This window comes from Thermobia domestica, chromosome 10 (genome assembly GCF_964235325.1).
Source record: "Thermobia domestica chromosome 10, izTheDome1.hap1.1, whole genome shotgun sequence".
Lineage (NCBI taxonomy): Eukaryota > Metazoa > Arthropoda > Insecta > Zygentoma > Lepismatidae > Thermobia > Thermobia domestica.
Window position 1 is genome coordinate 150,338,818 of NC_137463.1, and position 14,339 is coordinate 150,353,156.

General features: G+C 35.2%; 1 protein-coding gene across 1 annotated transcript in view; it reads right to left on the bottom strand.

Moving 5' to 3' along the window:
* The window catches only part of ACC (acetyl-CoA carboxylase), a 776,633-nt gene that overhangs the window by 470,233 nt on the left and 292,061 nt on the right, over positions 1–14,339 (bottom strand). Inside the window, exons 14-15 of the mRNA XM_081728639.1 lie at positions 13,201–13,304; positions 4,194–4,333 (exon numbers count right to left, since the gene is read on the bottom strand). Of these exons, the coding sequence (XP_081584765.1) occupies positions 4,194–4,333; positions 13,201–13,304 (244 nt within the window). The remainder of the gene's footprint in view (positions 1–4,193; positions 4,334–13,200; positions 13,305–14,339) is intronic.

The following is a 14,339-nucleotide window of genomic DNA, read 5'->3' on the forward strand; positions in this document are numbered from 1 at the left end:
CCTCCGCCGGCAGAGGCAGCAGTTAAAAACTATTTACTTTGCTGAAGACGCGACAAGGTCACACGTACTCTCCGAGATCCAATGGCACGAGTTAGTCACCCATTTCGCAGGATAGCCGAAGCCTCACCTCCGCCGGTAGGTTGTTATCCTGATACGCACTTTCAATTAATTAACGTTGTCAGCTCTTGGCACAGGATACGCAATAGTCATGCGTGTTCCCACACAGCTCATGTCACCTATCTCCCCCTCAGGGTTAACCAGGCCACCACAAGGCATGTGAACTGGCACAACACAGGGGTCCCTCCCTCTTTTCTCAGCACGGGCTTGGGACCGGCATGGCGGAGAAAAAAGGCTAAACATTTTGTATACAGTAATCTGAAACATTATATAGCTTTGTGTGATTGCAGGTGTTATAACTCTTACTAACCGCCAGAAACAAAGATGCAGTCTGCAACAAATTTTAGACGCGGTTACTTCGTTGCTCGTTTGTTTGATGCAGAAATTGGCGTATTCTTGGTTATGTCGCATGTCGGAAGTAGACTGAAATATATATTTTATTCATAGTGCGATATAGTTATCTTCATCAGTTTGAATATTATTTTTAAGTGTTGAGTGTGAAGCAGTGAAGATTCTTTGTATTATATATTTTGTTACAAGGTACGTTTCCTTAACAAGCGATGGTTAGTTAGTATATTGGTTCATTCGTCAAACTTTCTTTTTAATGAAATGTGATGTAAAATTAGAAGAATGCTTATCATTTTCGAGTAGTAATATATTGTTCACGAAAAGTGTTTTTTAAACTGTATGAAGTTTTCTATACTTGTTTCTGTGAACAACACAATTCGTAGTTTCATTGAACGTTGGACATCCTTATTTTAATTTTGAAACGCCGTTACAAACGTTTCACTTAAATTCATCTGTTAGAGAATTTCACTCACGTAAAAAACCTCGTAAAAAAAAAAAAGTGAAAATTCAGGTGCCGAAGAGCATTGAATCTTCTTTAAAATAATAATAATAATAAATAACTTCATTGTGCGACCATTATAGTATAATCATATCGTCTGAATGGGACAAAAAAATCAAAGCGTTTCTTACAAAAAAAAGTTCAAGACAAACCAGAATTATTAAAAAGGCCATTCGTCGAATAAAGCAATTATTAGCAGCCATAACAAGTTGCTTACATATTTATTTACAACAGTAATTTTTGTTATCAAGGCGGTAGGTATTAGAAATAATAAATTCTGTGTGACTTCTATGTATTCTTGAATGCAGCAGATAGTTTTCTTTAACAACTGGTTAATTATAACAGCATATTTCTACTATATGTCTTTTCACTTAACTATTTGATTGCATTTTATTTGACCTTATGTTAGTAATAAGGATGTATCTGTCTTTTACGAGACATGCATCGTGATTTGATTTTGGTAGTGGACTAATATTAGATGAATTAAATGCTGTCCTTAAGATGATTTTTTTAAAAATATTATTACATAGCCCTGACATGTCGGACTCATAGCACTCGACGAACGTCTGGTGAAGAAATTATTGCCCCTTTTGCTGGCAGTCATAATTTGCAAAGCAGTACCGTATTCGGAAGCCCCTAGGAAAACTTTGTGAATCATTCTTCATTCTGGAAGCACATGGTTTAGATTCCGACCTAGGAATTTGTTTGAACCATTATTTGCTTAGTACTTCATTTTCCATTCTAACTTTATATTTGCAAACCTTTGTGACCTGCAAAAAATGTCAGAATTATTTTCTTTTCCACCAAGGCGCGGTAATGTGCAGAACAGAGCTGAGTAATCGAACAGCGCAATGTGAGGAAAATGATTTAGCATTTCCAGTTTTAAATCAAGTATTGGTAATAATTGGATTGGAGTAACGATTGGATTTGGCGTCCCTATACAAGTGGAAAAGATGATTATTAAACTTGTTGACTTTTCGAAAGAATCAAAATTTAAAAGTTATTTCTATCAGAAATATTCTACGTTTACTGTTGTTTGATTTATTCTTATTTTGTTACTTGTTAATGATTGTTTTCGTTCTATATGTTAAATTCATTTATTTTTTCACAATAAATTTATACATGTTAAAAGTTCTTTTGACTTCATAAGTAAATATAGAATTTTCCTAGTAGTATTACTAGAGGTAGAATATTTATTTTTGAACATTTTGTGATAAGCCTATTTCTGTTACATGAATCATTTTACTGTGTTTTCATTATTCTCAGTCGTGCGGGAATGGAATTTTCCTTCTCTCTTCTTTTATAATCTCTCATTCTAAAAGGGGAGGAAGGTGAGATCCTTTCCCGCAGGGCTGTGGATAGTGGAGGCAATATATGTTATATGTGTTTTGTCTACACGTTACAGAACGCAGGTGTACTCAGTTACCATGTTCACTTGCGTCACGATGAACTTCACCGTTTAGCCCCATGTCGTAGTACGGTGGTTAGTGCGTGCATTTGCTGCACGGAGTCCCGCTTTGTACTTCCGTAAGAGAGCACAAAAAAAAAAAAAAAAAAAAAAAAGATCACTTACTGACATAAATCATCCGTCCTCTTCAAAATGAAGGGCGTAGCTGTGGGACGTTAAAAAAAACACTGTTTTTTTCACTTTCAACGTATTTCTCAGGTTTAGCCCACTCAGTGTGTATAGATTACGCTTTGTAGATTTGTGTGTTAACAGTTTTCTGATAATATCAAAGTAACCTAGCTATGAATGGTGCTTCGAACAGTAAAATGTTTAACAACGTTTGAAGTAGTGTTCTGCACTGAACTGCACTGAAAAACTAAAAGATGTTTGCAGACGGTCTTCACCAAGCTATTCATTGTTTTGTTAAGTCAGTGCAATAACTATTATTATTATTATTATTATTATTATTATTATTATTATTATTATTATTAATAATAATAATAATATTATTATTATTAGAGCAAACCACATTATGCTTTATTTTTTGTTTAATTATGTTTTATTGTTAATTTCAATCATTATTTTACATTAATCTTGTATAATGTATAATATTTACTATACATGAAATATTCTAAATTTCTTGATCTATATTTATTAATATTTTGTGCAGACAGTTTCTTTCACATTTAATGAACTTTCCACTTAATGCACTGTAAAGAGATATGCTTTACTCGAATCAGTTTTTCCTACTACTTGTGTGCGCCTTAGAGTAAAGTAAAAGTAAAAGATGCCACGAAAAGTACAGAAAATGCTCAAGTTCAAGAGGTACATATATCAATATAGTATGGACCTGGTGTGTGCTATTCATTGTTGGCAGAAAGTTTCATTCTTCTTTTACTTATTTCTTTTCTCCACATCAAAGGATTACACCGAAAAGAAGTTAACAGGAATAAAAATAAATTTTTCTTTGTTGCATTGTTGTGTTCTCAATGATTTTGCATTGTAAAATTGGTTTTAAAAAATATTAATACAGCATGTTTAACCCGCAGTTAAACAGAATTTTCCAAGAATTGTGTTATATATTTTAAATTATGCTTTGTGCTTTATTTTCTAAAATTATGCTTTTAAAATTAGTTTCTTCTGCACCCTTAGACAACCACAACCATGTTCAAGGTACCAGCCATATGTGTAAATTGCTATTTTTCTTTTTATGTTTTTGGGTTGCCTAATTATTATTATTATTATTATTATTATTATTATTATTATTATTATTATTATTATTATTATTATTATTATTATTTAAACAAGTTAAACACACTTTCTCGAGTAGGTTTACTTAAGTGGATCCGGTTTATTTATCGATAACAAACGTAGATGTAATGAGTAGTATTACTTCTATGACTGAGAATGCATTGACAACTTTCAACTCTTTAGAAAGCTAAAGAATTTTAAGGGATGAAGATTAATGTAATAATGAAGGGTATGGAACCGCTATATTGCATCTCTGAGATGTTTAAAAAAAAAAAAAAAAAAAAAAAAAAAAAAAAAAAAAAGTGCGTTAAAGAATATTTTAATGACTTGGGCTTTGTTTTTTCTATCTTCAGCAATATATAAAACAGAACTTGGAAGAAAAGATTAATTGTGCAGAAAGACATGCTGGTTTACGAAAGTACTATATCTATATATTAACACTTGTAATCTGATGACTCTAAAACTAATGTTGGGATGGGAGGCAACACATATTAAGCGTAAAGATATATTAGTTTGTAAAAAATACTATACCTGTCAATTACACTTGCAATCTGTTGGCTGGGAAACTGCGCCAGAACAGATGTAATATTGCTTGCGTATAAGGACATTAACTTTCTTATTTTTTTTTCTACAGAAGTAGGTATGCGTCCTGATATTGAAGCAATAACTTCCTGGAAAGAAAACAATTGTATGGATATATAAACAGAACAGTTTGTTTTACTTATACCTTAATATATGACAAACATGTCTAAAATATTATAAAAGCAAGGATTTCTTAATAAATATCTTGACGCGACAGCGGGAAGTAATACACAAGAATAAACGTATTTAGTAAATTACTTCCTTTGATATTATTTTGTACCTATAGTAGCTAACATCACACTCTAGAGAAGCCTATTGTACAGTGTTACCAAAACAAATATCCACTAGTGGACTTTATTTGCATCTTTTAGCTTCAAATTAAAATATTTTACAATGAAATCAAGTATAATTCTTACAATTAAATCCCACGATTATGGTGTACACGTTAAAATAGACAAATGGACAGTGATAAAATAAATGGAGGCAATGCGGAAATGGGGGGGGGGGGGATTGCTTTGGAAAGCACCCGAAAAAATACAGAAACACAACCAGTTATCACAACATCTTTACTAGATGTACATTGACTCGGATAGAACAAGATAGGTCTGCAATACAGGTGTTCGCTCTAAAACTTGGTTCACCGTATATCGCTTTATGATGGTGTATTCATGAAAAGTATGGTCAATGGATTAAAATGGGAGACAAAAAATTGGAGAAAGAGGATTCAGTACATGGAATTTTTAGTGTATGGAAGTTGTTTTGTAATGATACTTTTATTTCGGAAATAATGGATTAATATATGTACCGTGTCCTGCGAAAACGAACTAAGCGCCACTTTCATACTTTTAAGAAAATTACGTATAAAGGTTGATGTCCAGCATTAATGTAGCCGTAATCAAAAGTGAAATTATGTTTCTTTTTTGAAAGGTGTTGGTTTTCCTTTGGTGAAATCGTTTGGCATTCGCCACAATACCACAAGATTAAGAGTGTTGTTAACCTACCATAATGTTATGTTTTTCCAAATAGTATTACGTCGATATATATCTCAAATAAACAATGTAACCAAAAAAATTCTTACCATGTTTGACGTCAAAGAGAGGAAATGTAATGACGCGAGTGCCTACCAAGTGATCGGGAGTTAGTCTGTCCATCGATCTTCAGTAATACAGGCATGTTGCACATACACAGCAGTCATAGCTCGTCCAGTGTCGAATAAAACTGAGGCAAGCAGTTTTTTTCGCATGTACTTGTTGACTTTAAGTGGGCTTGTCAGCTGCCACACTCAGTAGCCGCATATGCCAGACATTTGGGAAGAATACCGTAAACGAACGAAGCGCCATGCATTGGTTGCACAAATTCCGTTCGGAAAACGTAAGCCTTTCGGATGTACCTCGCAGTGGACGATCACATGTGTTGGATTAGAGACGCTCATAGCAATCTTCGAGCAAGACAGTGGTCTAACGCGTGATGAATTTGCAGAAAGGTTTCATGTTTCTGCTGAAACAGTCACAATGCACCTGCATGGGATACGGAAATCCTACAAGTTAAGTAGTGAGTACCTCACACACTGTCTGTAGACAAGGAACGATTGACGGCCTGTTTGCTCTTGCTCACTCGACACCTAAACACACCCGTCTTTGATAGCTTGCTCACTGGTGACAAAAAAATGTGTCCTCTATGAAACTCACAAGTGTACCAGACATTGGTTGTCGCCACGTGACAATGTTCCTCAATGAATCGCAAGGGTGTGCTATTCCTGCACAACAATACCAAGCCACATGTAACGAAGAGGACTCGGGATGCCCATCAGCAATTGGATCTAAGACACTAACGTATACCATATTCACTGGACCTTGCGCTAATAAATTGCCACCTGTTTCATCCTCTGGACAACCACCTCCATAGGAGATTCTTTACAAATGAGGAAAACCTGCGGAACGCACTCATAGACTTCTTTGCATCTACGACCGCCGAGTTTTATCACCAGGGTATTTTGCAGCTGCAGGAACATTGGTTAAAGTTGGAGATTACTTCGAAACCTAAAGGTACGTAGCGTCCCCTGTATTGCTCTTTTCTTATTTCTGCTCTAGAACGGTTAATGGTTTTTTTAATTATCTGGTAGAAAATAAACGGAATATTTCATTACCGCATTTAGTATTCAGTGTTATAAGCTAAGGACAATACAGTATAGCAAACATCCGAATTTTAAAGATTTTTACAACAGTAATGAGTAAGAAGAATGGAGGGCATAAATTCGATGTGCCTTAGTTTGGAATACTACCATCATAACTTGATGCATTTCAAATACATAAAAAAGGAAAAGTTAAAAAGAATTTAAATTCGACTATTTTCAAAAAGCTTTACTTCAAAAAAACTGCTCAGATAAGTTCTCACTGAATCACACAGACGGTCTTCAATAGACGTACGTACAGATTACAATGCCATTCGCTACAATTTTATACCTCAAACCTTTCCGGATATATGAAAGATGAGTAGACTACGCTATACTGCTTGAAGTGGGATATTTGTCGGAAATTTTAAATACTATAATTATTGCTTTCCTTTGCTTCTGTAGCGTTACAGCAACAGTTTTCGGTAGTTGCAATTACAGTTCGATAGCATTAAAAAATCTCCCAGATATATAATTTAGGACCATTTTCAAACTTTACCAGTATTTGTCATATCTTGGAGACATGAAATTGCTAGAAACGGCATTATATTTACCTAGTTGAAAATCATCTACCTTACAGGATGGGAGAGTTACGTAATTAGTTTTTCGAAATACAGTCCTCTCATAAATTGGTTCCATATCATACCACGGTCACCATAAGAAATAATAGCTTAATAAAATAATATTAAATGATGCTCCAAGCGACCTCAAATTTTCAATGGATTTACAATATACAATATGAGATAAAGGTATCTTGCACGTTTAATACGGCTAGAGTGACGCCAGACCCTGGATAGAGGTGATGGAATAAGAGTCACATCTATTACTGTAGGGGAGGATGCTGAACGTACGGTCAAAATTTGGATTTCAATGTCTTCTGATCCCTGTAATGCATTTTTCGCGAATATAAAATTTAGGCGTACAGTTTGGAGTTTCCTGAATACACAAAATGTGTGTCTAGTTCAAAATGTTGTCGTTAAAGAGGAATTATTTTCATTTTCCCAAGAACCCTTTATAGGCCGTAGGTACAACAGCCTGTTGTACCTACGACCACCCATTATTTGTACTCACGAATAAGTTGAAATTGAAAAAAAAAAAAAATAGTCAAGTATAGGCCACGAATAACGTTTTATTTTTGTTAATAAACAGGTAGTAGAGGAAACAGACCTCTAAGCAAAAATTATCAAGAGTTATGCTCGTTAATCGCACACATTTGTCTGAAAAATGTAATCTTCATTTTTAACCCAAGTTGAAATCGACGAAACCAACTGAAAATGAGATAAGACGGGATTGACGTGCAGTGGATCCAACTTTTGGTTGTGGCAGCTTTTTTAAGATGTCAGTTGGTATTTCAAATTCCTCTTGTTCTTCGTCATCAATAAATTTTGGATGATTACTTTTCGGATGAGAAGTCTGTTTTAAGAAATTTACCGTTGTACGTTGTTGCGTCAACAATGTGAGTAATTTTGGCAATGTTGTGCTTCCTTGAATTTTCCCTTCTACAACAACCAAAACATAATCACTAACGGTGATATCGACATTTTTTGCCAATTCGTCTGAGGAAGAATCCTCACAACAGAAGAGTCCTTTCGAGGAACAATAAACTGAAATTTCATCCCCTGACTCTTCGGAAGAACTCGTGAATGTCAAGGCCCGTTTAGTCATCTTCTGTTTATTTACTAGTTTTGGTGGTGCTCCTTTTATAGTTCTCTTCAGAAGCTTTTCCTGTTTTTTCTGGTAGGCTTTTGCAGGGTTTCTTAATCTCTGGTGAGCTTGTCGGAATCCTGAACTGCCTTTCTGTCGCCCCTGCCAATTCGATTTTCGAGGACTGGCCTTGGGATAAGGCCTCAAAATTTGTGGCGATATCAACGAGGATGCTGATAGACTTCCAGAAGTGATGCTGGCTTCCGAGATATGAAGCTCCTGATTTATACCTATTGCTGGTTCTAAATATTGTTCATCCCTGTTCCTCGAGGATGGTCCTGCTTCGTTGTCATTTGCTACTTGCTCACAGGCCTTAGTGTTGTGGCCGTAGGTACAACTAATTCAATGGCCGTTGGTACAGCACTCCGCCACCTTTACTTTACCGGTTGTCGATGACAAATCCAATGTGGCTTCATCGAAATAAAAATTGGCGAGATTAAATCAATAAAATCACTACCAATAGTTACAAGGAATTGTTAGTACTTTTTCGTGCACTGTAGGGGAGAGAAAAATTACAGTTTGAGTCCACTTCTTCTTCTTCTTCTTCTACTTTGACCGCCCGAAAACAGCTAATTACCAGAGCAAGATCTCGGAACACGGACATGTAAGGAACTGAAGAGATCGGAACGTAGTCTTCTCTGGCCCCTTCCCGATGTTTCTCGAAAACACATGACTTTTAATGAGCACTGGCCGTAGGTACAGCTCCCTCCCTTATTGTACATTCATGGCGGCAATCTCGAAACCCGATATCTTGGATTCAGGATCAAAACTTTTAATAGAAACTGAATCATGCGACACGTCTTGGGGTGTTTTTCATCATAAACAAAGTTTCACGTTATTTAAAATTTATCTCTAGTCTTTATATATATAAACACGTCTCTACGTATGTACATATGTGTATGTTCCAGCATAACTCTGGAATGCCTGTAGCAATTTTAACTAAACCTACAATCTGAAAAACAATACTGTAGGTTAAGATACCACATCTAGGGGGTGACATAAAAATAATCGTAAACAACCGACATTAATAACGAATTTATAGTTCTCGTGGTCGCTGAGATAAATCGTGAAAGTCCCGCTGCCGTTAATGTCCAATCTCAGCCCCCATTAACACCCCTAGGATGGGTGTATGTGTGTGTGAAATGATGCCATGTAAAAATAATAGAAAACGACAGATTTTAGTGTCGAAAAAATAGTTTTTAGCACCGCTAAGTTACTTACTGGCAGTCTTGATGCTATTTAAGTTCAAATTCAGCCCCCACTGGGTTAATCTCCCCTAATTCTCTTAAGGAGAAGCTGGAAAAAGAAGACATATAAAAATGATCGAAAATGACTGATATTAGTGTTGAATCTACAGTTTTCGAGGTCGCTGAGATAAATAAAGATACTTTAGATGCCGTCTAAGTTCAGCCCACATTAGCACTCTGGAAGGGGGTGAGATGGTGACATGTAAAAATAATACGTAGAAAACAATTGATATTAATGTCGAATTCACAATTATCGAGGTTACCAAGTTGCTTGGTAACAGTTTCCGTGTTCTCTAAGTCCAAGTTCGGCTTCAAGTGAGGATAGGATCCCCTAGCACTCTGAACAGGACACTAATATCAGTCGGTTTCGATTATTTTTACATGTCATCACCTTCCTACCTACACTTTCGCAACCTCTATGGCGAAAATGTGACGAAAACCTAAGTTAGGACAATGTCAACTTATATAGGAGAAATCATGAATATCACTCCAGTGGTCCAGGGGGACTTAAAAACACACATTGTAACATTCATGTTTTTTCTTGGATGTATAAAGGTTAGAAGAATGGTAATCTTAATGAACAAAATGAGAGGAAACATCGTTCCTCCTAACTCGCCACTCTAATTAATGTAAAAGTATTTTCGTAATGAAAAGACAATCAAACTCATCTGTTGCTATGGGTTTTGAAAATATTTTAGTATTTCACAGTTTAATTTCGCTTTTTTGAAATAATGTTTAATTTGAAAAAAAGAAAAAAGTCAGTTTGAAACCCAAAAAAGGTTTTACGTTTTTAAAACAGAAAAACCTGTTTCAGCTTTCAACCGTAAAATTAGTTTCCGTACTGAAAACCGAAAATCTATTTTCACACATTCGATACAGAAACAAAAGTCATGAAATGTGAACAGTATTAATACAAATTAAATAAAAATAAATAAAAAAAGACAGAGCTGAGAGAACGAAAAGTATGATTTATTAATTAATGTATAACAATGATAACCTACCATTGTGTATAAGCTTAGAAAATAATTGTGTTATACAAAGATATTAAAGAGGTGTTCATACCTTAAACCTTTAGCTGTCAATCAAACACATTGTAACCTACCACTGTTGTGCGAGTACTACAATAATAGAACAACGGCGATCCAAGTTTGCACTTTTCTTTTCTCCTCCCGGGAACAAACTTAAACTAAATGTATTCCATATTTTATATATATATATATATATATATATATATATATATATATATATATATATATATATATATATATATATATATATATATGTATGTATGTATGTATTTCTGTGTATGTGTATGCCGAAACATATTCATTAATTCAAATAATCTAAAGTATTTGGTATTCTAATAATTACTTTATTGGGATACTCCAAGATTCAAATATTCGAATAATTAATTATTTGAACTTGGACAGCACAAATCGCAACCACTACATCCTGACCCCAGTTAAAATCTCTTCCAGTTGCTCCTACACAAGACACCTAATGTATTAATATATCTTCATCTATGTACAGTCCGCAGAAAAAACCTGAAACATGAGCATGTAAGTTTATTGTGAAACAACGAAGTCTTTTGCTCCAAAATAAGTGTACATGGTACGACGCCGAGGTTTCTCCTGGCGTGATTCTTGCCACTTAGACATTATGTTGATTCCCTGTGCTGTTAGGCGTAGTTTCACAATAACCTTACATGCTCATGTTACAGGTTTTTTGCTGTGGACTGTACAAAAATATGATGAATCGCGTTTCTTGTACAACCAATCTGAGAAGTTCGTAGTTAAGGACATTTTTTTATCCGAAATACGTAAATCTGACTACACAAGTTTTGGATACTGAAAATTTACCAGACCTTGCTATCGTCATTGTTACTTAATATAACATTCTTTACGAATTTCTGGACAGAACAATTCTTCTCTACTTATTCTCCCGTTAGGGCATCCTTTTATTACTTTAATTTTGAATTTCAGAAACTGTTTAAAAACACGTTCCACTTTTCCGTAGAAATGTATTTAAGGGCATTAAAATACTGACGATTTCATTATTATTATTATTATTATTATTATTATTATTATTATTATTATTGTTTGCAGTATTTCAGAAAATGTTAAAATGCGCGGCAAATTTGAAAAGTCCTCAAATCAGTACTGGGAAATACAAGGTTTGTATAAAATGTAACAATACCAAATTCGGGGGAAAAATGTATTGAAGATATTGCCACAAATAATTAAAATGCTTCAAAAATAGGACTCTTGCGCGTCGACATACTTCTGAGAACAAGTTTTCCATCTTAGAAGGTGTCCTGGAAGTTTTTTCCGGAATGTTCTTCAAGCAGTAATCGAAGCCGCTTTGACTTCTACTACAGTCTCACGGCGGTGTCTTATAAGGGCTGTCTTCTCTCGAGGAAACAAAACAAACAAACAAACAAACAAAAAAAAAAGTGTCAGGCCCAGACAGGGACTATAGGGGGACTAGGGATGTGTTGCGATGCCGTTCCGGCCCAAATACTCGTTGAACACGAAGCAAGAGAGAATTGGTGCAATGTTATGATGCAGCTTCCAATTCTCTGGCCTTATTTGGTTGACCCTTCCCTTCAATCTTCTCAGCACTTCCAAGTAGAAAGCACCAGTGATGTCTGTTCCTCAGGCACAAATTTGTGGTAGACCACACCCTTGGCGTCAAAGATAATGAGCATGTCCTTAGCCATCGACCTGCTCATTTGCGTCTTTTCTTGGTGAAGAGAAGCTGCTGTGTGCCGTAAAACACTTTGGCGTTTTGTCTTTAGGTCGTACTCAAACACCCACGTTTAGTGGTCACATATCACACTGTTCAACAATTTAGGATCTGCCGAATGCGCTGCTGAAGCTGTTCGCAAATAAGCACATGTTTTGCTTTTGGCCGTCTGTGAAAACCTGCAGGAGCTTGGCTCAGATTTTTTTTCATCTGTAAATCATCGTTAATGATAATGTGCACGGTCATTTTATCAATTCCTACGCGGTCTGCTATCATTCGAACACTTAACCACCGGTCTAGGTTGAACACTTATGCACCCGTTGCACATTGTTCTCAGTTCTGCTTGTGAACGCGTGTCTTGCGCTGGGTTCGTCATCCTTATTCTCTCGACCGTCTTGTAGCACTTGTGCCATCTCAAAACAGCAGCTTTTGCAAGGCACTCCTGAACACTTGCTGGATCATTGCTAACGTATCCATAGCCTATTTTCCAAGTTCCACAAGCTTCGACCGAGCCTACAAAAAGTGGTTCACTTAAACCTCAATATGAACCGCACGGAAGCTCTTAGGTGACTGATAATAGGTGTGTTTGGAAGTTTACTTCCCTTTCCATTGGGCCCGACTGGAACGAGCGTGCTGCGACGTACACCCGCGTCAGAAGAAAAAATGGTATCATTATTTTTTATACAGACCCTTAAATAAAGAGTAAACACATTGTTACAATGAATATATGTATCATTCATATTTAATATATCATTCGCATTTAATTCTAATTTTCGGAGATTCAAAAATTAAAATAGGATTTGCAAAAATTTAGATGAATTTAATATAAATTAATAATTACTCTACTCTTGTAAGGTTAATTATAGTAAGAATAAAGAACATATTTCGAAATCTAAGTTCTCGAACAATATACATATTACACATATATATATATATCTATATATCTATATCTATATATCTATATATCTATATCTATATCTATATATATATATATATATATATATATATATATATATATATATATATATATATATATATATATATATATATATATATGTATGTATGTATATGTATATATATTAAATCTAACCTGCAATTCCAGCAAAGGTAAATTTGGGTCCCTAAGAGTGCCCATGAATTTTTCGATAACCTCCTTCAATCTAGGCAAGTGGTATGGATCGGGCAAACAATAACCTGGAAAAAGAAAATATGTTGTATATAACAATGTATTCTTGCATTTAAAATAGTGTTGTGTTAATACCAATTCATAAATTAATAATATATTCCCTCAGTAATCCGCATTTCATCTTCTTAATCCAATAGTAAAATTTGCGTATAAATAACACCATCACTTTTGAGTGATGCAATCACTATCTCCATATTCAAAACTAATTAATAATGGATCTAGAATAGGCCACTTCCGCAGTTCGAAATAAAGGACCACCTTGGTACCACCTTTGTTCCCTTGACAGATCCAACCTTTATGAAAGTACTTTTATATGTTGCGTAGGCAGGATTCCATGCTACACTGAAATTTCGAACTGTATCAGTGAAAGTTTGCTACCAGTACAGGTACCCATTCTAAACAGATCAAAATGTAGAAACTACGTCAAAAGTACACAGGCGAATCCCTGCTGCGCAAGTTTAGTGAAATATAGTGACTGAAAAAGTAACTTCGATACATGTCTCAGGTGAGGCAACAAAGACTGAGTTATGTGAAAAGCAAAAGATAATTAGTACACTATTTCTCTTATTTTGTGACATTTTTCAAAATATATTTTGCTCCCCCAATATTAAAATTTGGGAGTAAACAACACTCTTTCAAGTCATGTAATTACCATCTTTGTACTGGTCATTGAATGATCGGTGAAGGGCTGAAGCCCTGAACAGGTAGACTTTTTTCCTTTTGTTCAAATTGAGAAAATATGGCCTTCCTACTGGCACTCTTCTCCCGACAATCATCACCTTTACAAAGATGTTATATGGTTGTGCGAAAAATTACATGTGGAACTGGTGGGAATAAGCCAGCGAAATTTCCAGCAATTAGAAATGGTCTGCTACAAGAAGAACCACCCACCACAGATACACAAAAAGGAATTCACGAGATCAAGAATGCGTTTGAAGAAAACGGCAAGAAGTTCATGCAATATGAATTTGGCGGAACGTAGTGATTAACACAACAAAATCAATCTGACTCCCAGACATGGAGACAAGGAGTTTGGTAGATGA